This window comes from Lagopus leucura, unplaced genomic scaffold (genome assembly GCF_019238085.1).
Source record: "Lagopus leucura isolate 7727_CA_CO unplaced genomic scaffold, USGS_WTPT01 Super-Scaffold_100004, whole genome shotgun sequence".
Taxonomy (NCBI): domain Eukaryota; kingdom Metazoa; phylum Chordata; class Aves; order Galliformes; family Phasianidae; genus Lagopus; species Lagopus leucura.
In genome coordinates this window covers 17,669,520-17,690,673 of record NW_024962264.1, presented here as the reverse complement: position 1 = coordinate 17,690,673, position 21,154 = coordinate 17,669,520, and the positions used below count along the sequence as shown (strand labels likewise).

At 41.7% G+C, this 21,154-nt stretch overlaps 1 protein-coding gene across 1 annotated transcript; it reads right to left on the bottom strand.

Moving 5' to 3' along the window:
* Window positions 1–7,006: 7,006 nt before the first annotated feature.
* Window positions 7,007–20,757, bottom strand: ETNPPL (ethanolamine-phosphate phospho-lyase). The gene is made up of 13 exons (XM_042871229.1): window positions 20,662–20,757; window positions 19,283–19,401; window positions 18,982–19,141; window positions 18,092–18,166; window positions 16,191–16,284; window positions 15,051–15,167; window positions 13,320–13,402; window positions 12,350–12,575; window positions 11,358–11,512; window positions 10,696–10,785; window positions 10,366–10,496; window positions 9,387–9,454; window positions 7,007–8,513 (listed from the first exon to the last, which is right to left on the bottom strand). Exons 1-13 carry the CDS (start codon window positions 20,727–20,729, stop codon window positions 8,382–8,384), a joined length of 1,518 nt encoding a protein of 505 aa, XP_042727163.1. The 5' UTR covers window positions 20,730–20,757; the 3' UTR covers window positions 7,007–8,381.
* Between the last annotated feature and the right edge of the window lie 397 nt (window positions 20,758–21,154).

Below are 21,154 nucleotides of genomic sequence, written 5' to 3'. Positions count from 1 at the left end.
AATGTTAGCAACTGCTATGGTGATTCGTTGTGCAGCTAGAGTGGCAAAGCTGATCCTCTCCATTCCCCTTGCAGAGTTACTGAGAAAGAGTTGGATTGTGCAAACAACAGATCTTGAGTACTGGGGTCCTGAGATGCTGAACCTAAAAGTACAACCAGAAGCCTTCCATGGCCAGAGATCATTAGTTCCAATATTTGTTGTAGAATTCAAGGATACCTGCAGGAATTAACCAACAAAAAAGTTCTCCAGAATACTTCATTTTCCTACTCCCTCTGTTCTTACTGAAGAGCTGAATTAAGCGTATGCCAAAAAGTCTACTGAAAAGGAGAGAACAGTGAAAGACAAATATTGAATTCGAGTACTTCTTAAAAAAGAACTCGGCTCTGGTTGTGTCTCATCTCAAATTCTGTCTTTCAGAGTGGATTAATCAAAAGTGGAACAAGGCAGACTGATTCCAGAGCAGGCTTTCACGCTGCAAGTTATTCAGCAGGAGCTACTGCAGTGCATGGCTACTCTTTCCTGGGCAGAATTAACTTTGGAGTGCAGACAAGCCTTTTCATTAGCCATGAGTGAATTGCAAAAGCATTTAATAAAGGCAGTGAGTTAAAAAAATCTATAACGGCATTCTTAGTTCATAAACATTTCTGAGCTGGCAATGAAGAACTATTTTCCAAGCAATAGGGAACCTTGTCAATTCTCCTGTGACAGTGTTTTCCCGAGTATTTAAACAAGCACCGTTGAAATGCCTGATCTGAAGATCATTAAAGAATCAACAGTTTGGGGAGTGCTTGAAACTTAAATAATACTCATAGCATTACAAGTGTAATTTATTCCTGAGCAGCTTACTGCGTCAAACAAATGTTCGTGGCTTCCATAAGGGGATTACAAAGGAACTGCCAAAGACCTAAGCCTGCATATCCTCATTTGCCTGGACTGTGGTCGTCACTAACTTCATTGCCGCAGGTTCTCCCTTTCGTGTGTGTTAGTGCAGGTCTTTAAAGCTAAAGGAAAATGGACTTATCTGTGCATTTTGTATCAGGTTTCAAATCGGTACCCAGTTTGTCATTGACGTTTCAATGGGAATTGCACTTCCTTATTCAAAGGATGAATTTCGGCAGCTTCTCCTTTAATTAATCCTTTCAACTTAAATCATCAGCAGTACTGTTTGGCTCTGCGTGCAAGATTTCTGGGCAACTACTCAAAACTTTAATCTTTTTTGATTAATCATTCACTGCAAACAGGTTACATAAGTGGACTGATAACAGAGTCATGGGACTCTTTTTTTCCACTAGCATTTTGAAAATGACTTCAAAAAGTTTTTGAAAGCTTAGCAGTGCAAAATTAATGTTTCTGCTGCTGTGAGAAGCGAACACTTTTTTTTTTTTTTTTTTTTCCTGCTTTAAACTGGTGAAGTTAGATCTCCCTGAGTCACTGGTGCGTCTCTTACCCTTTAAGACAGATCATAGCTTGGTAAAGGCTTGGGTACTGAAGGAATGATGTGTGGCACTGCTATATACGCTGCTGGCTAGCAGAGACTGCCGCTGTTTGTTCTCATGTTGTTCTCATGTTGTGTTCTTCCTCCTTCTTGTTTTAGTTTCCTGTTTGCTTCTTGCCTGAGTCAATCTGGCCAGCCCATGTCACCCCTTCTCCTTGCGAGTGATCTGCTCGTCAGGCCTCCGGTTTGCTTGCCACATACCTTTGTGCTTGAGCGGCCTGCTGCAAGCCTTGTTCAGCAGTCTGGAACTGTGTCTGTTCTGTGAGGAGACATTGCATGTGAAGCAGTATTCATTTAGAGGAGGTAAAAAATAGAGTGATGGAAAATGCAGGTGTTCCACACTGTAAAAACAAACACTGTATATGGGCAAGCCATTGAGTTACTTATTGTGTAAGTATAAAGCACTTTTAATCCAACTGAGGCTAGTCTGGCAAAACAGGAAAGAGAAAGTAGCCTTTCTTGAAGTAATTTACCATTCAGCAAGCATATGAGGATTGTTACCTGACATGCCAGAAGTTCTGCTTTGACTTCCAGACCGCCAGCAATTCACTTGGGGATCTGGTTAAAACAAGACAACAAGAGGACAGTCTGTGAAGAGACCCACAGAAAGGGAAAGGGGAGCTAGTTGCACCCATTTCTCTCCAGGCACTTTTTGGGGAATGTAAGAAGGGAAACAAGCAGAGAGGTGATTTTTTTTTTTCCTTCTAGATATTTTTTTTTCCTTGTCCTTGATGCCCGTGGAAACACCTTTTTCCATAACAGCAGTAAGCTTAGGTATTAAATGCTTCGTCTGCAGTTAGTAGCCTCTGTCTAAGCCCCATGGTCTCTTCATAAAATGTCTTTTGTTCTATTTCTCAAAAGTGCATAAAACAGTGATTCCATTGCACACTGAATGCATTTTCTGAACATAACTTATTGCCTCACAGTTATTGCCTCACAAATGTTTTGCAATGCGTATGTATACATGTTTCTGTATGTTTGTGTGTACATAAAGAGATACGTATCTCTACACGCCCCTACGATTTCATACACATACTATTTACACATCTGTGTCAGAATAAACTTTTTTACACCTGACCTAGCCAACATTGGAAGTCATTTTTTCACTGCAACCTCACCACCTGTAGCAGTGGCCTCATTTGGCTGTGAGTTAAGAGGCATCAAATGCTGCAGTCATTTTTGCATACATGCCTAAGCTGAAAGGGAATCTGGTCCTGCCTCATACACACCTGTAGGACTCATCTGTACTATAATGCTGATCTTTGAAGGTGAATGTGCAAAGTGTATTCCATTCGTAGAGCCTAATTTCTTTATGGTTTGCTTCATGTTATTTAGTGCAATCAGTCTATACCTTTACTGCACATAGTAAGGCTTATTTAGTTGACAAAACCACATTCAAGTAGGGACGAAAATGAAGCAACTGTAAATAAATAAATTGAACGAACCGTACTCTGTGACTTGCAGTCCTGTACTATTGGGGATTATGCCTCACAAAGTGATTAACCTTTACAAACCATAACAAAGATTGTTATTGCTGCCTTAGCAGGTGGGAGTAGAGATGTGAAGATGCTAAGTCACTTGCTGATCTGTGTAATGAGTCCACAGCTAATCTGGATCCAGGATATTTGTCCGGGCTTTCTGCATTGTCAGTCATATAAGACTTAGCAATGTTTAGTGAGCAACAGAGACAAAATTTTGTGTTCTTCCCCCTACGCTTCCCTTTCTTCTTTTTTTTCTTCATTCCAAATTGTTGTTGATATATGTTATGTTATGTCGATATATGATATGTTAATATCAGAGCAGAGGTTACCCCGACATATGAGAATGGCAGTGAGCAGAGGTGTGAGACTGGAGGTTGTTTTTCCTAGTACAGATTGGTCTTCAGTTGTGTAGCTCAGTGAAGGCTTTAAACTTTTGAAGTGCAGTATCTAGGATCTTCATTTAGACCCAGATGTATTTCCTTATGAAATATCAACCTGAAAGGTCCTTCCGAGTAGACTTCTCTCATGACTGAAGCCTGCAGTAATAACGTGACAAAGTCCAGCCATGCTGTGGGTAAGTGGCAAAAGCAAAAATATGGTTTATTTTTTCTCATTCTGGATCTGATGCCTTTTCTGCTGACCCATAGGGACCAATGTTTCAAGTGGGAAAACATAAATGTTTATAGGTAGGATAGATAGAGAAATTCTGTCACAACATTTGGCCTTGCTGTCCTTTGCATAAGTCTTCCGCCAGAGCTTGGTCGGCAACAACATGGGCCAGGTTCAGACTGCAGAGGGACAATAATAAAACTCTTGCTCAAGTCATCACCTGGAAGATTAAATGAACCTTTGTGCTGCTATGAGAAATCTGCTTGCTTGCAAGCATTAGTCAGTTCTGCATTGTTACATTAAACGGAGGAAAAACCAAAGTAGATCAAAATGCTTGCATACAATATGCTTATACAATACAATACAATTGTACAATACTTAACCATGTGGTGTAATGAATATAATTCCACGGAAATCCCAGTCCTGTGGGACTTTGCTAGTGCATGACCGAGCACAACTTCTTTAAGTCTCTGCTTCTCCAGCTCTTAGCTTAGAGTAACTGCAACATTTAGTATTCAGAGGATGCCTAAACATCCTGTTCCTCATTCTGCAAGAGACATTTGAACAGCTTTGTTTTCTTGTAGAAATACTTTTATGAAGAGTGTTTTCAAATTCTGCATTTAGGCTATAGTTTTTGCACACTGGTGCTGAAAGCGGTGGTTTTTAGATGAGGGTGTACCATTTTACTGCCTTAAAAATGAAATGCCTCCATTCAGTAATATTCTTTAAAACAAAGACTAAAAAAGAGAAAAAAAGAACAAACAACAAATGCATTGGATGTTGTAACCTGACACGTGTAAAATAATTATGTCTGAGGCTTGTCTGATTACTCCTTTCATTCATCTCCCTTTTTTCACTGGATATCATCAGAGGTTGCTTCTTCTGAGGGTATAGATGTGGACCTTTGCTGTCTTGAATATATTGTGTTATCATCTGTCAGGCTTACAGCACTGAAGATTGTAAATATATTTTGTGATAAGACTTTTTTGTATGTCTGGAAAACCATATGCCTAGAAAGCACAGACAAAATATGACACTGCGTGATATGGAGAAGATAAGTATGAAGAGATTCTGAATGAAACTGGCCATTTGCAGTCTGACTGGGCTTTTGGGTCTCCTCCTCCTCTCCTCCTTTTTAGATTTTAACCACCCAAACTGGTCAGATTGCTGTGATTCGGATTTCTTGTTGACATACTTGGCTTTTTCTTTTTTTGCTCTGTGAACAATACAAACCTGATTTTCTTCATTAATTCTTCTGCTTGACATATTACAACCTTTAATGGAGGTAGGGATGAGGTATACTCCCCAGGCATGGGTATGCAGCATGCTCTGTTTCCTTGGCAGGTCAGTGATGTTATGTTGACATAGCAACTTTTGATCCTGTTTCTTTTCCCTAGAACAGTGCCTTCTAAGGCACAGCTTTCCAATTCTGCACAGGTTCAATCCTGCTTGCTTTTATGCAGGAGAATTAATTGGCATTTGGTTCAGACTCTGACAGTGTTCTTTCATCAGTATTTGAGGCGAGCACTGTCCTTTCTTTTTCCCGTATTCTAAGCAGTCTGTTTGCATTAGGAGCCTTAAAGGTGCAATATAAAAGCGATTGGCATAGTGGTAAAATGCCATAGAATTAATTGGTTCATCTTCTGGTATGATTATCAGCTGCAGTGAAGATAAAAGTAGCCCCAGATCCCCACTTGAGGTGGAGTCCTGCCCCTCCCTCATTCCACTGACTCTTCCTCCTGCTGCTTGTTTTGCACAGGCTTGGGTTTCCTCCAAGAGTCTGCTCACCAGTAAACTAATGGCAAAAAAAAGTGTGGCTGTATTATAATTTTTTTTTTCTGCAGGGTTAGTGAATTGAACTGGCTTTCGGGGAGTGTCTGATGAACATAAGGGCTGGGGAAGTTGAATTACGTGGCCAACACCTGGCCAAAACCCAAACCTGGCATAGCTAGGACAGGAGAGGAAGAAAGAGGGAAACAAAGGGTTGCAGAGGGGAAAATGCAGTACCTGTTACATGAAGAAAACATATTGGTTCAGTTCAAATGACTGGAACAACTTGTCATGTTTGATGTTAATTATTTCTGCCTACTCTCTTTCATCCTTTAATCGGTCGCTTCTAATTAATAAACCCTTCACAGCAGGGATTGTGCATAATCTTGTCGGACTCTGAAAAATCTCGAGAGCATTAATACAAATATAGTAATAGTAAATCTAGTAAGTCTGTCTCAGCTCCTGCTAGCTGCTGGATTGGTTCCTCCATATAAATGGAAGTGCTTTATTCCAAGTATATTAGATAAGTGCTCTCCTTCAGCTTGAGCTCTTCTAGATAACTTTCACAATTAATCATAATTAGCGGAACATCAAGGTAGAGAGCTTCTTGCCTTGTGAAGCGGAATCTGGCTGCAAAACAACAAACTGGAACAGGCACTTTTCCATGTATTTTTAGCCTATGTAGAAACAAGGTGCAGGTATTATAGAGGTAGAGGCACATGCCCCTTGCGTTTATGAAGATATGATCGTTATGTCCCTAATTGGATCTTCCAGTTCCGTCTCATCTTTCAGAAGTTAAATATTAATGGTGTGCCACAACAGTCTGTGCCATAGCATAGCCTGGTGGGCTGTGTTACTCTGAGCATTAACCCTCCCAATATCCCTACATTAGTATTTCCTTGCTGGGAACCGTGTGCTGCTCATTTTCTGCGTTTATGGGTGATGTGTAATATAAGCAGCCCTTGCCCCGTACCAGGAGTGAGTTAAACTGGGCCTTTAGACACATTTCATGGTAGGAAACACGTGGGGCACTTAGGAAAAATGGGTGACCTCCAAGAAGTAAGGAAGGAAATGGACTGTTACTAATCCCTTGGATAGGTGCAGTGTGTTCAGGTGATTTAATTTGCTGACAGTGAACAAGAGGTGGTTGGCCTCCAAGTAGCATGTAAGGAGGGCACTTCCCTTCCCCAAGCTCTAGGCTTCAAAGCCTCAGTGGCAGTCTTGATTTTGAGAAAAAGTTCCACAGAAATTTGCTCTTAATATGTTGGCATTTGTTTTGATATACTAGTCTTGCAGTGCTGTATCTGGTCTTATAACTCCCCACCACCCCTCCGGATGAGTTTGACTTAGGTCTCTGTAGCATCATTCTGGAAAAGACCTATGTCTTGCCTCTTTATGTGAGGTTAGTAGGATCCAGTCCAATATGCAGGAAGGTCACACAAGTATTGAGTTGTGGCAGCAGAGGTAACATTTGGCTTGGAGGAAGAAGCGCTGTAGCATAGAGCCTTGGGGAAACAGCCACGCCAGTTCTACTGCCGCATGAAGAGAAGCCTAGGCCAAAGCTAAGTGTTTTCTCCTCATCAAATAGATGTTAACGAAGAACGAAATGGAAACAAAAAAACCCTTGCGGAGGACATCATAATCACAAATATTACATATTACAAATAAAGATTTATTTTTATGGAATTATTCAAGAATTGTGAAATAGAAAATAAGCCAGCTTGAGAATGCCAGAAGAAGTTACACTGGAAACATCAATGTTAACATAGCAAATTGTGGAAAATACAAAATTAAAGTGCTGAGTCTTCAGTCATAGCAGTAGAATCACTAGCAGCAATAACAAAACAGAACTCAGGGTGTGAAAGCTTAAAAGGAAAAAGATTTTGTCTTTTTCCTGAAATACAAACCACTTGGAAGCCCTCAGTGTCTTCCATAGCGTAAAATTGGGCAGGTATTAAAAAAGAATTGTGCACTATTAAAATCTAATACCAACAAGGAGGCAAGTCAGCCCAAATTACCTGAAGCAAAGGCAGGCAGTGGCTGTATGCATACTTTATGCAGAGGGCATCTCATTTTAGTAATCTGTCAAATGTTAGTAGTCACTTATGCATCAGGATCCAATGCAACTGGTATGCAACGCTTCACCTCCGATGAAAAAGAACTAACAGAATTGCTATGAAAGGATCAGGCGGAAATTCCCATGACTTTCAAAACATCTAAAATCCGTGGGAATGCAAGCTGGGCTGCTGGGCTGTCCCTGGGAACCTCATTTTGAACCTCTACTAGCGCATTTTGTGGACTGAGGGAGTTCAATATATAAACTTTTGAAAAAGAAAGATAAAAATCTTACTCTGTATAAATAGTTATCTATAAAAGTTGCTTCATCCCTAGAAAATTATGATCTTTTTTCATTTTCTTTGAAGACAAAGCAAGAATGGCTTGCATAAATGTTCCATCTTCACACAAACAGTAGTAGACACTTGGTAGAGTATCATCGACATTAGCAAAGCTACCCTAACGTACATCAGCAGGGAATGATCCATAGGACCTAAGTTATACAAGGAGATAATAATGGCTTCTCTCTCAAGCAATGTTTTGTGAATTCAGCCATTAAAACATGGAAAGTGATTAACATCTCAATATTACATATTGAAATTTAAAATACTGTAAAAATAGCATGCTAAGCTTATTGTGTTAAACTTAATGAAATTGGCAATTTTCTTGCACGGTGGTTAAGTAATTCAGATTCCGTGTAATGGGACTAAATCCTTCAATTTAGCAGATTGTTTACGTGTGTCAAGCCTTCAATCAGCAACAAGGTATTAAAGTATCACTTGCCTGTTCTGTCACACACAGCTTTCAGACCACATGGTACATTTCTGCTATATCTGAACATGTATTTTAAACTCCTAATGAAGCTAGTTGGTACTAGCACAAAGCTCTAAACAGATCCTAGCACTATTGCACTCTTCATCTCAAAAACAAATAGGAAATAAATTCAATCTGAACAAGAAAACTCTCTCTCTTCATGTCCTTATTGTTTTACTTGGCACTGAGTGTTTTTCAGGATAAAAACCATTTTCTTGTCTGCAGGCAGCTCCATTCAAATGGCTGGTGCTTTCAGTTGCAGACTCTGGTTGAGGACTTCCTTCATTAGCCTGAAACACAAACAAAATATCAATGAAGTGTCATGCTAAACTTTCAACATGCAGCCAACTGAGCTTGATTTCCATTAAGAAACTCTGCATGACTCTTCCGTTTTAGTAGCGCAACTTCTTGCCTTTGGAAGAGATTGACCTGAATGTACAAATGCTAATAACAGACAGTTTGTACCCAAAATCTAGATTCATCTGCGCTGTCTGGATAGCCAGTAATCCATACAATCTCTGCCTTAATTACTCCTCCCTAGACAGCTGAGCTATTGCATCCTTGCCATTTGCAGCATCAATGGAAAACTCACCAAGGAACACCTCAGTGAGCTTTCCTATGGCACAGTGGACGATACGTACTTTTAAGGGTGTGAGAAATTATATATGATTTGTCCAAAGCCAGTGCTGCAACTTAAGACGTCCTAATTTGAATGCATGGCAACCATTCATACTCAAAGACCTATCGTGGAAACTAAGTCCTTGGAACACTGTAAAAATTGGAACTCTTCCAGGTTGAAGGCAGGCTTAGAAGGCCAAATATCCACTGGCAGCACTCAGTACCTAGAATGAGTAAAATTCTTGACTGCTTAGAGCTCACAGTTGTGTGCAGCCCAAAGTCTGGTAGGTCTTGTTTACATATATGCAAGGCAGACAAGGCAATGGGTTTGTCTATAAAACGTTTCTTGTTGTAGGTCTGTGTTACCAGCTCTTTTTAGATCTGCCCCAGTAACACAATCCTCTCAGGTTTCTTGTAATAGATTATGTTCTGAGCTCAGGTTCAATGCACAGAGCCACTCGTACCACCAAAAAGTACTCAACTAAAATCATTTGTTTCAGCAAACATCTATCTGATTAAAATTTCCATAAAAATTCAAAACATACTTTTATTTTACAATGTGCATTTGTAGATACATCGTTTCCTGTCTTCATTCCAGTTGCCTCTTCTATTTCTAAGAAAAAAATAATTTAAAAGAACCAAGAGTAAGTAAGCGCACAGTCATTTTAACAGCTGGCCGGAGGAAAAGAGTACCCCATCAACTATTCCTCTGTGCATTTATCCCACAGGGGAGTGACTGAAGAATAATGAATATTTCCTAAAACATTTTCCCAAGGAAACGTGATTAATGTATGAAGGCCGTGCAGCTTGTGAGAGTTTAGAGTGAACATAGCAGCTTAGCACAGGGGTTCAAGACAGATCTTTCAGAGCTGCCTGCCTGCCTTTATCCAGCAAATTCGTGTCAGTCTATCTAATCTCAGGAGAAGAGAGTATTCAACTTAGACTGGGCTTGGAAAGCCCGTACGCTAATAGTATGTTATTAATAATAAATAACCTGATGTTATTTTCCCCTGGATTGGTCCCCAGGTAGAAGATAAATAGAGCCTGAAGACTTTCAGGCTAAATTGGAGCAAGACTAGCAATTGTGCTCAAGAAAGCCAGTTTAGAGAAAAAAAAAAAAAACCAAAACACAAAACAAAACAATGAAAAACCCAAACAGAGCATTATGGAAAGTTTTACCAGTGTTTGAGTAATGTCTTTCAGGCCTCTAGTGAATTACTTTATCTGCTCTTTACCATTCAGTTTGTGTAATCAAAATAAAATATGCAAAAAAAGAAAACAAGTCTGTAAGAGGAAGACTCAAGAGCGGGATTTAGCCTAAAAAGTGTGGATCAAGTACTTATGAGGCTTCTAAAACTTTGTTTAGAATAAATGACATTGAGAACAGCAGCTTGGACAAGAAGCACAGAAAGTAATTACTTCTCCTGACATGTAATGGTCTGCATTATGGCACTGTGGCTGGTGTTCCCCATGTGTCATTTGGAAATGAACAGATTATTCTTTTGGGCATTAAAGCATACATACCTGTGAGAAGTACATCAATTGTCTCCACTACATGTTTTGCATCTTCCATAGTGAAACACATTGGTGGTTTAAATTTTAGTATATTTCTGTAGGGTCCGTCTGCACTAAGAAGGATTTTCTGCTCTTTCAGCCTGTGGAAAGAGGGAACATATGTTAATAAACAGTTACACAACTACATGGTTCCTGTCCTTTAGGCAAAGTTCAATTTTGAAAATTTTTCTAACGCCATGCTATCATAAGCGACATGAATTTAAACTGAAATTAATGAGTAACTACTTGGGAATATTAGGAGGGTTTGATCGCTGCATGCAGTCTTTACAAAATATTTACTTGTAAATGAGGTGAAGGGCTTCAGCTGTAGCTGGTGTTCTCTTTTGTTGATCCTTCACCAAATCCACACCAACAAACAATCCAACGCCTCTGGAGAAGAGAATAAAACACGGAAAGATAAAATCCTGTGTTCGTACTGATAATGTGGGTTAACAGCGGATTCTGAATAAATTCAGCTGACTCATTAAGGCTACATTCTTTCTGTAGAAACCTGCGAACCACAAAGTAGAGTGCTGTGAAAGGTAGCAAAGAACAAGAAGAAAATCAAGAAGAAAAACGAAGGCAAAACTGAAGGTGGCTATCATGATACTAAGGTGAGGTGAGGGGAACCCACACCAACATCTCCAAAGGAAATGATCTGAAGATTTGAATGAGGTTTCCATCATTCCAGGAGTGTGCTGATGACTGGACTATTCTGTGATGATGGACTTTTCTCCTATCTACTCCCAGAGCCTTTCTAGGCTACACTTACTCCCCAGCTAAACAGCTGAATGGAAACATTTATTGTAAAATAAGTTCTTTGCGGTATTGATGTTGGGTAGCCCAATTTCAAAAGGAGTGGCGTGTAAATCATGGCATATTGTTTCTGTGTTCCCCTCACCCCAGACTTGCAGATTTTCCCATCACCTCTCTAAAACACCTAACAGCCATGAAACACCTACCTGATATCTCCCACTAAGGGATGCTTCTTCTTTTGCTCAACCAGCAGTTCTAGGAGGTAACTTCCTACACGTGTAGCGTTTCCTTGCAGATCTTCTTTTTCAATTACCTCCAGTACAGCCAAACCAATAGCGCAAGACACGGGATTACCTCCAAACTTATGGTGAAAACAACAGGAAAACAGAACCCATCAGAAATGTTCATCTGTGACTACTCCTGTATCTTTTGCTTGACCTCTCCTACGTGACATGTAGTGAGAAAAGCTTAAGGAGGCTGAGATTTTGTGCTGTGCAAGCTGCGAAAGACATTTCCCCCACCGGCAGCGTTGCAAAGCCCAAGGAAGGGAGCTCCCCATTCCATCGCTTCAGGTTTCAGTAATTTGAAGATTCCACAGCTCAAGCATTCAGGCTGCTCTCATGGTTTGCTGATTATGTATGCAGACAAAGTGCTCCTCTGAAGGGCAGTGGGTTATGGATCTGGGGTTTCCTGAACTGTACCATATAAGCTCCATTGAAAGCAGGGGGAATTAATGGCAGCTGGGAAGAAGTCACAGGAGCAGAAAAGAGGATTTGAAATAAGAAGAAAACTGCGCCTCTGTGGCAAGCATGCCACTCAAATGTTTCCTGGTAGAGGGTCAGTTTTGTTAGGTGACAGCTGCACAGCAAATTCTTCCAGGACCTAATCCCACCTGCACAGCACTCATAGCTGATCCTGTCCTGGATAACGAAGTGTTACATGGTCAGCGTTTCAGAGGAAACAAGGGAGAAAAGGGAGTTAAGGTATAATTTATCTGTATGCATAGAAGCTGAGCTCCATGACTTGCCAGAGAGCTAGTGCTGGTCTATTTGTTTTCAAATATTAGACTGGCTAACTCCAGCTCTTAGCAACATGATGTAATGAAGAATGCAGGTGTCAGCAGAATGACTTGAACAACTTGTAACTGCTAAATGTAAACTAACAAACAAAAAGGACAAACCTTCACATACAAACTTACTGTATTAAAATACTCCAGTCCAGAGGCACCAAATTTTTCAGCAATTTCCCTTGTTGTGACCACACAAGACATAGGGTGGCCATTGCCAATGGGCTTTCCCATGGTGACGATGTCAGGCACAAAATCTTCACCTTGCAGCTGGAAAGCCCAGAAATGCTTCCCAACTCTGCCGAAGCCAACCTGGACCTCATCAGCTATGAATACACCACCTGCTGCACGCACATACCTGAAAATAAATAGAATGGATGGTTGGAGTGACTGTGCAAACTGATTTTGAATAGGTAAATTAGGTAAATTAGGTAAACAAGGATGTCTGCAGTACAGAAAATCTCTGCTGTGAAACCAAGTTAGGGAAGAAAAAAAAAAGAAAGAACATGACTGCTGAAATATAATTCGGTACTGAACTTCAGTGCTGGTGCTCTAGCAACCGTGCTCAGAAGCTGCATAACCATGCAAGCCCCCTGGCATACATCCCATCAGTCTGTATAAGAATAGCTTGGTTCTTCCTCTCTTATTCCAAAGATTGCTGCCAGGACTCTGCTTTCAGGAATAGTCTGACATCTGGATCCAGAGTGACTTGAGTTTCTCCTTTGTTGTAGGAGCACTCCTTTGCTACTTGAGCACTACAAGCAGTACTACAAATACTTCAAGCTCTACTTATGCTTCATTGACCTGAAAAAAACTAGCTAATACTTGGATGGAAAATAGGAGGACTGTAATTGTACTGCAGGGCTACCACTCTGATGGTTCAACTTTATCTTCCATCAAACTTACACAGAACGTTAAAGATAGACAATTACATAGCTAAAAGAATTAGTCAGCTGCTGTCCCATAGAAAATAGAAGTGGGATCATACTCTTCAGAACAAGAACACGTGAGGGACATAGTTGAATTGATTAGATTAGCCCATAGTGAAAAACATATTTGTGGTTAATTTTCCAGGTATGCCCTTCTAGAGCGATGTACATACTCTGCCACTTTCTGGAAATAGCCCACAGGTGGAATTACTTGGCCTCCACAGCTCTGCATGGATTCAGCTATGAAAGCAGCAATCTGAAAAAAACAAAAACAAAAACAAAAAAAACCACAAACTCAGGTAAGAGCTATGTTCATCTGTTTGGCCTTTGCACAAATATGTAACAGTCTAGAAATAAACGTTAAAGTGTGTGCCCTAATTTAATTACACACTGGGTTGGACAGTTGAGGGCTCTTGAGAAGTTATGGCTAGAGAGCTTACTCATTTTTCAATAGGGGGTGCCCAAATCGCTGTAGCCAGGGTCGCCTTTGCAATATGATGAGAATACAAGGGCTTCCATTAATCCCTGATCTTACTGCTATTGAAGTTGGAGATGCTCGCTGGTGTCAGCGGACACCAGCTACAGGCTCCTGGGAGCTCTGTAATTTAATTTACAATTTACAGGAGGAAACACAACAATGTTCACAGTTTTCTCCAAGAGATGAATAAAAACTTGCTTAACGCCAGAACACTCCAGTAACAGGTACGCATCAGCTTAATTGTTCAATCTCAAACACCAGGCAGAGCCGGGTAGAAGATGACCCGAGGCTATGCTTTGGGCTCCCCTGTCTAATGTAAATAACTAAACAAGTGAAATATCAACATGAGGCACTTGACAGAAGAGGAGAAATAAATAAATAAATAAATAGATTGACAGATGAAATAATTCCAGTTGCTAGGAATGAAAAAGAAAGTTATTTCAAGTCAAGAAGGGCAAAAGTAGCGGATCAGTTACACTGGAACAACAAAATTTGTTTCGTGTCAACATGCCTATGCAACAGAGATACAATATTACCCAAAAGTCTCAGCACAAGTCTGCTATTTAAGGGGTTGCATCCCCACACCACTTTTGAACCCCTCCCTGATCATCAAGAGGTCTCTTTGAGTTGGTGCAGTCTTCCTGGAAACAAGGCCGAGCAGTAATGTGTAAAGAATCATACACTATATTTGAAGAGGCATGCTACAGCCAAAGAGTACGAAGCTTCCATAGCATGTGAGGCTTAGCCTTTAGTACAACTTGTCCTGCCACAGGTTATGTCACCAAAACCTAAGAAATATGCAAAAGAAAGGAAACAAAGGAAGAAAAAAAAAAAAAAAACAAACACAAAACTATCCGTTAGTAGAGAATAAAAAAGTTGATGAAAAAATTAAGAGTGATACAAGTCCATTGGACTAAAAGGGAACATGTTCCCACCTCCACTGAATGTGGGGCGTTGAATCAAGACCTTAACGTCCCAAATGCTAGTGCAATTGTACAAAATATTAATACACATTGTAAGCAGCCCCTGCTTACAGTTATTATTATTATTATTTTTTAAATCAAGATCATGTGATTAAAATACTGATCTTTTTAAATGACTCCAAAGTTATCTGAGCTACTGCAGTCAAAACTGTAATATCAAGGTTTTATCTACCATATTTTCTCCATCCTTGACACTTTTACATATCTTTGCTAGAATTTTTGGTGTAGTTTCTCAGCTTACCTCCAAGCCTAGCTGTGCCCTAACATATTCACAGTCTACTGGTGCCTAGAAAAATTATGATAAGAACATCTGGTTGAAAAATGGCACATTTTGAACACAAAGGAAACTAAGTAGAGGAGTATATCTTTAGTTTCCTGTTTCGTGCCCCCATTTTACACTTAGGAGATGAAACTTCAGCATTTCTAGAGCACAAGATACACACCTTGCGTCCATTCTTCTGCGTTTCCTCAATAATCTTTTTCACCTCTTCAGCATAAGCGCTTGCTGGGTCTGGGTGATCTTCCCTATATCTTCCTCTATAGATGTCTGGAGAAGGAGCCTGAAAAGACCAAAATTTTTTTAAAAGCCCATCTTTCTGTGAAGCATTTACTTCATTTTTCTTTTCTCTTGCTCTGCGTTTCTGGAACAGGATATACTTTTGTCTTTCCATGCAGATAAGAGCCAGCACAGTCTCAGTTTCTGAATGGAATTACAATAAATACACGTAGAGAAGCCTAAACACAAAGGCAGTCCTGTAATGTATTCAGTACAACTGAAGGCAACTGTTGAAAGCCATTTAACTTATCCACCTTTTCAATATCATCCCTCCTCTCGCCTAAGACATAATGCCGTGTCTTCGTCTCTCATCTTATTTTAGATTATTGCAGGATGTTCCATTTCTGCAACTGCATAAGTGGGTTTTCCAATCAGTCACTTGATTTTCAGCATTCTCATCACAGGAAGTAATCTGAGTGAACTTCAAGTGTCTACAGTGTTGGAAGAAGTTCCATAAATAAAGAAATGGAACCATTATAGAAAAGAGGGCACTAATCTGACAGCGTGGTTAACACCAAGAAGTCTGGATAGGAAACACCTCTTTGCAGTTTGGTGTACTTCTCTAAGAGTGAATTTTGGTTTGGTAAAACATACAAGATTAGGCTGGAAATCAAACAGTACAATGGTCACCCTGAGCTCTCTGCCCAGAACTGTGTGTACACGCGTGCTCTGCCTTTCTGGTTTTTGAAAATAGACTCAAAATCCCTGCATATTTTTAGCCAAATTAACACAAGAGTTATCGGCTACCTTCTTCAAACTGTGTATCTGCACAGGCCAGTGACTCAGGGTACTTGTCGCACTGGAAGGAATTCAGCTTCACAGCTGAGTACTGTCTTTGAAATACAAAAGCAAGCAATTTTGCTGTTTTAAAGCCACCGACACTCAAGCGTATGTTTACTGGCATCAGCAAAGCAGAATGAAAGTATATTTACACCCAGAAGCGAGCAACTGAATATGCTGCATAAGAGGCATAACAATATAAAGCAAGAAAAACCAAACCAAAAAAAAAAAAGAAAACCACACTTACCACATGCACAAACTCCTTCTTGCTGTCCTTTCCCAGCTGATTAAATTTATAGGGACTGATGTCAATCAGAGATGTAACATGGCCATGGTAAGCACTGCATGAGTGTTAAACGTTGAAGTCATTTTTCTCCAAATTCATAGAAGAGCTAAATTTACAACTATACCCATAAATAAACCAGACTAAGAGACTGTATCTGCAACAGATAGATGCAACTGTAGAAATGTTTGTGATGGGATCTTGGTTTAAATTCACTAAATCTTTTTTCAAGGCAGTATGAAACTGCTACTGACTTAATTAATTAGCAAGCTAGGAATCAGGAGTGAGGATTTTTTCTTGCATTAAATCAGCTGCAAGTGTAAGGACAGAAAAAGATGCTGTCCCTGGGTTGCAACACCAGCTGCCCTCACCGATTACGAGCAATAGCTCGCTCCCAGTCTAGAGACCCCAGTTTAGCCTACTCAAGCTTTCTGAGGTAGACACCAATAACACTGCAAAGGCTCTTAAGAGTTTGTGCTGCAGCAGAAGATTCGTATTTTGTACAGCAGCAGCTCATCACTACCTGCCCCAAAGGCTCGACAGTCTTGTCTGTTTGGCCGAAGCCAATCTCAGGATAAGGAGGAATAATGAAAGCCTTATAATTACGCTAAAAGTGGTTACTACTGAGGTTAGCTTGACTTAGAAATTAGGAAGCACAGCCTTCTGAACATAAGTTCATAACATTTAGTAGCTTCATTCAAGGAACAAACACTTCCATTTAGCCATGAGCTTGATGCGAAGAAATCCTGAACCCCAAAGACATGTCACAATCTAATTGCAGAAGAAATAGTGTACAAAAGGGTTTTGGTCTTTTTTTTTTTTTTTTTTTTTTGGACTCTTTTCTCTTCTTAATTCCTGTCAGTCATCAAAATCTGCCAGTGGAGCCAAAGAAAGGACAGAAAATAGTCTGTGCCCCGGGCCCACAGATGTAGCAATACTCTGCAGAGCTTTGGAGAGCTGGGGCAAAGAAATACCTTATTGCGTTCAGGAAGACAAGACGTTGCAGTCAAACAGAATAACTGAGCCAGCACCATCATCAGCTTCTCCTTACTAAAGCTACTGGCAGTGGCTCCAAATTGTGGCTGTGTAAGTCAAGGGGGGACGGCAGTGATCTGACTGCAGCTGGGTCAAACAAGCCTTCTGCTGTTCAGGTAAAGATGTGCTCTTGCAGTTTCTCTACTTGGACTTTCTGATCAGAGGTTGAGGAAAAGTTAGAGCCCAACAGTAGCGTAACCAACCTTACACCCCCATCTAAGGTAGGGAAACCCAGAGACATGGTCAACCACCTTTTCCATGACTGACAGCCTTTTCAGTTCCTCCTGATTTTGTGGCTGCTCAATCTCGTGTGCTTACTCCTGTGTTCAGTGGAGAAGAGCTGAGCATCGGAGCAACAGAGCATCAGCACCATTGCAGAGCTCCAGGATCTTTCTTCTTAACCATGAAGTATTTATTTATCTATTTAGAATCGTTGAGTCCTAGAATCATTTAGGTTGGAAAAGACTTTCATGACTATAATAAAGAAACACATCCAGCAGAGTGTGGCAGAAAGCTCCTTTTCCAGAGTATCCTATGGGCTAGACCACTCATTGGTGCTTCAGAGTGACTCCCAAGCCTCTGGACTGAATTGCTTTGGGATGCTCTGTGTGAAATCCCTGTCACAGGTGCCTGACAATCTCTGTTTCTTACAAATCTTCAGAACTTGTGTTTATCAAATGTGGAAAAGGGAAGCTTATTTCCTGGCCTCTTCTCCTATGAAAGCCTTGCTTTCAGCAGCCAGTACAAGCAGCAGCGGGTTGCTGCAAAGCTGCTTCTGAAGTAATTGTAGGAATTGATGGCTGCATCTGCAGTCTGTTCTGTGTACTTACTTTTCAAGGGTGATCACATCTTGGTGTCCGTGGTACTGCCGAGCCAGTCGTAAAGCCAGATCATTTGCTTCAGACCTGCATAGTAGCAGAGACATCCACAATGCAGTGAGGAAGGGCTCCCAGTTAAAATTTGTTCTAACACAGAAGAGTAGGCCTGAGACACAGCAGGCTCTGTTACTATACAGAATACAGTGCTAAGGTTGAGACTGTAAACACCATTTAAGACAGTGAATCGAAACCAGCCCTTTGTACAAACAACAAAGAGATGCATTATTTCACTCCCCCAGTTTGCTCGCACACATTTCCCTCCTCTTGATACAAATGAGACCACTTTGCAGTGCAGTCAGCAGCTGGAAGCGCAACACAACTGCAAGCCTTTGAAAAGCTACAGAACATGCCAGCCCTGCGTGTACCTCCACAATGGCTCCATCCTTCCCAGCACCATCCAGCAGTGGAGGACACATATCTGCTCCGGCTGAGAGCCCCAGGCTTCTAGCCTGATCTACAGCAGCCCCAGTTCCTACTGCCTGTTGGGCAGAGTCCGTGATCACAGATTGGACAGACCATCTGAAAGAGCTACTTGCTTCCAAGGTTGTGTGCCCCTTTAAACATAGCGTTCACTAATTTGCTGCCTGAATTTGCGTTTCTTGTTGTCCATTCCCCCCACCTTTTTTTGTCTGATGTTCTTCAGTTCCATCCTTTGGCTCTCTTGCACCGAGCCGTCGTACTAAGCCCTTCAATCAGTCGCTACTGGAAATAACTGTGTCATTTATTACTAAGCCCCCCTCTCACAGGTTTAAGATTTGGACCAACCTGTTCTGAACGTTCATCTTAAACACAAAGAAAACAGCCTTAAAAATAAATAAATAAATAAAAATGAGCAGACCTACCCAGAGTTAACAAAATAGCAAACAGAGAGTTTCTCTGGCAGGGTAGCAGTAAGACGCTGAGCGTACTGAACGAGGTTGTCATGCAGGAACCGGGAATTCGTATTGAGCAGTTCCATCTGTTTTGTTGCAGCCTTTGTCACATAGGGATGACTGTGGCCAACTAAAGAAGAAAACAGTTGATACTAGCAAACAGTCACTGAACCTCAAAAGGAGACTGAGGAAAGAGCTGTGACCATATTGTCACTTGAAACAAGTGCGTTAGGATTCCTATTAGATGTGAAGCACAAGATAAACTGCTTACCATGTGCAACGTTGTTGATACAGTCTAAGTATTTTTCTCCAGTCTCATCAAACATATACTGGCCCTGAGCACGCACTATCTTCAGAGGGTCCTTGGCAAAGAAAACTTTGCAGGAAGGCCTAAAAAAATTGTATAAAATAACACCATTTTAGTTCTTTGAGGAGTTCCCCCTCCCAAAGGGTTGGTGGGAGGTTATCTGCTGCAGCTCTGGAAACAAGGAAAGAGCTGCTTTCCTTCTCTGAAGATTGTCTGGGAGCAGAAGGTGGTGGAGAAGAACTGCCCATGCCTGGAACCAGGAGCAGCTCTTGCCAGGGGCGTTTTAAGGCATGGCTCTGTCTAGCAGAGTCCTCATGAGCACAATGGCTGCAAGTCTATCCAGGTGCCTATAGGTCCCACTGCATTTCTGTCTGCACGGCTCACGGACACAGCCAGCCAGCAAACTCACTGGGAGTAAAGCAAAGCTGTTAAGAATTTTCTTATGCTATAGCCAGAAGTTCCTTACGCAACAGCCACAGTGGCTACAGAGGTCACCTTCAGGAACAAAACACTGCCTCCTTGCAGGCTTTATTTCCAGCTTTCACGGGTGCTGAGAAGGCCCTGAAATCTCTATGTCTCTGAAATCAACTGCTTTGAGCAAAACTCTTAAAAGCAGCTTTCTGTAAGCACACAAATCACACTGGCTTCCAGCAGAACTCAGGTTCCTCGTGGCAGATCCGAGGGACTCTTCAAACATTTTTTTTGCCCCTGTGGCAGCAGCTATGGAGTTATGTTGAACGGCATTACTGAGCAGAATGAAAGCCTTCTGAACTTTTAGCAGTGTTTATATGGCCTTGGATAGACACATCTGTCTCCAGGTAACCCAGGCAGTGCTCCTCACACATCCCATGTGTCATCTCTATTGAGATTGGGACCCTGTAAAGCCCAGAGGTAACTCCTAGAAAGAAAACCCACTTGCTTTCTTTCTCACACCTCACACTCCTGTTACTTAGATATTTTCTGCTATCTTCCGCTATTCCTCTGCTACACTTTACGAGAAGCACACTTCATCAGCATCATTATTATGGGGCATTTCTGGATGACACTGTTCTCTTCTGCTCCGTGCCAGCCCTTTCTGCAGGAGGTTTTTGGCATCTACCCAACGCAGCTCGTGCAGGGAAGCACCCTCAGCAGCCGACCCCTACAGAGGGGTTGATGTGCATGCTTTATGAGGCCACACTCTCTGTGACTTTTTAGGGAGTTTTCTATACACCCGGAGTATTTAGGCTGCCATCAGCAAATAGCCAAGTTTGGTTCTAACAATCTCAGCTTCTTTTTCACCTGCCTGTCGGAAGCAGAATGCCATGGCACAGCCCTTCTCCCGCCCGCCCCGCCGCCCCTACCCGATGTGCTTTCTCCGCAGCGCCAGGGTCTCCGCCTTGCTGTAGCGCTCCTCCATCCCGCCCGGCATGGCACGGCGCGCCACGGAAAGCCCGGGGGCTCCCCGCCTCTTATCGCGGAGCCGGCCCCGCCAAACCACTCCTCCTTCCCTCCTTCTTTCCCTCCCTCTGTACCCTCCCTCCATTCCTCTTTCCCCGCTCTGCTCCTCTCCCTGCAGTGCCAGGCGATGAGAGCTCGCAGGCAGCGAACGGAAGGGAGACGGGGAGCCTCGCCCCTGGAGTGGGCTGCTCTCCTCCCATCCTTCGTTCTTCACAGCACACGCTTGGGTAACCCTGAGTAATTCATTCACTCGAAACTGGGGCCGTAATTCAAGCACCTTCCCAGTTCTGCTCCATCTCCCAGAATCTGTAACAGCATACTCATACGAAGCATGGGGCTATAGTCCTGGTATTCTGATGCACTGGTGCATCCTATTTTAGGGCTGGCAGCACTTAA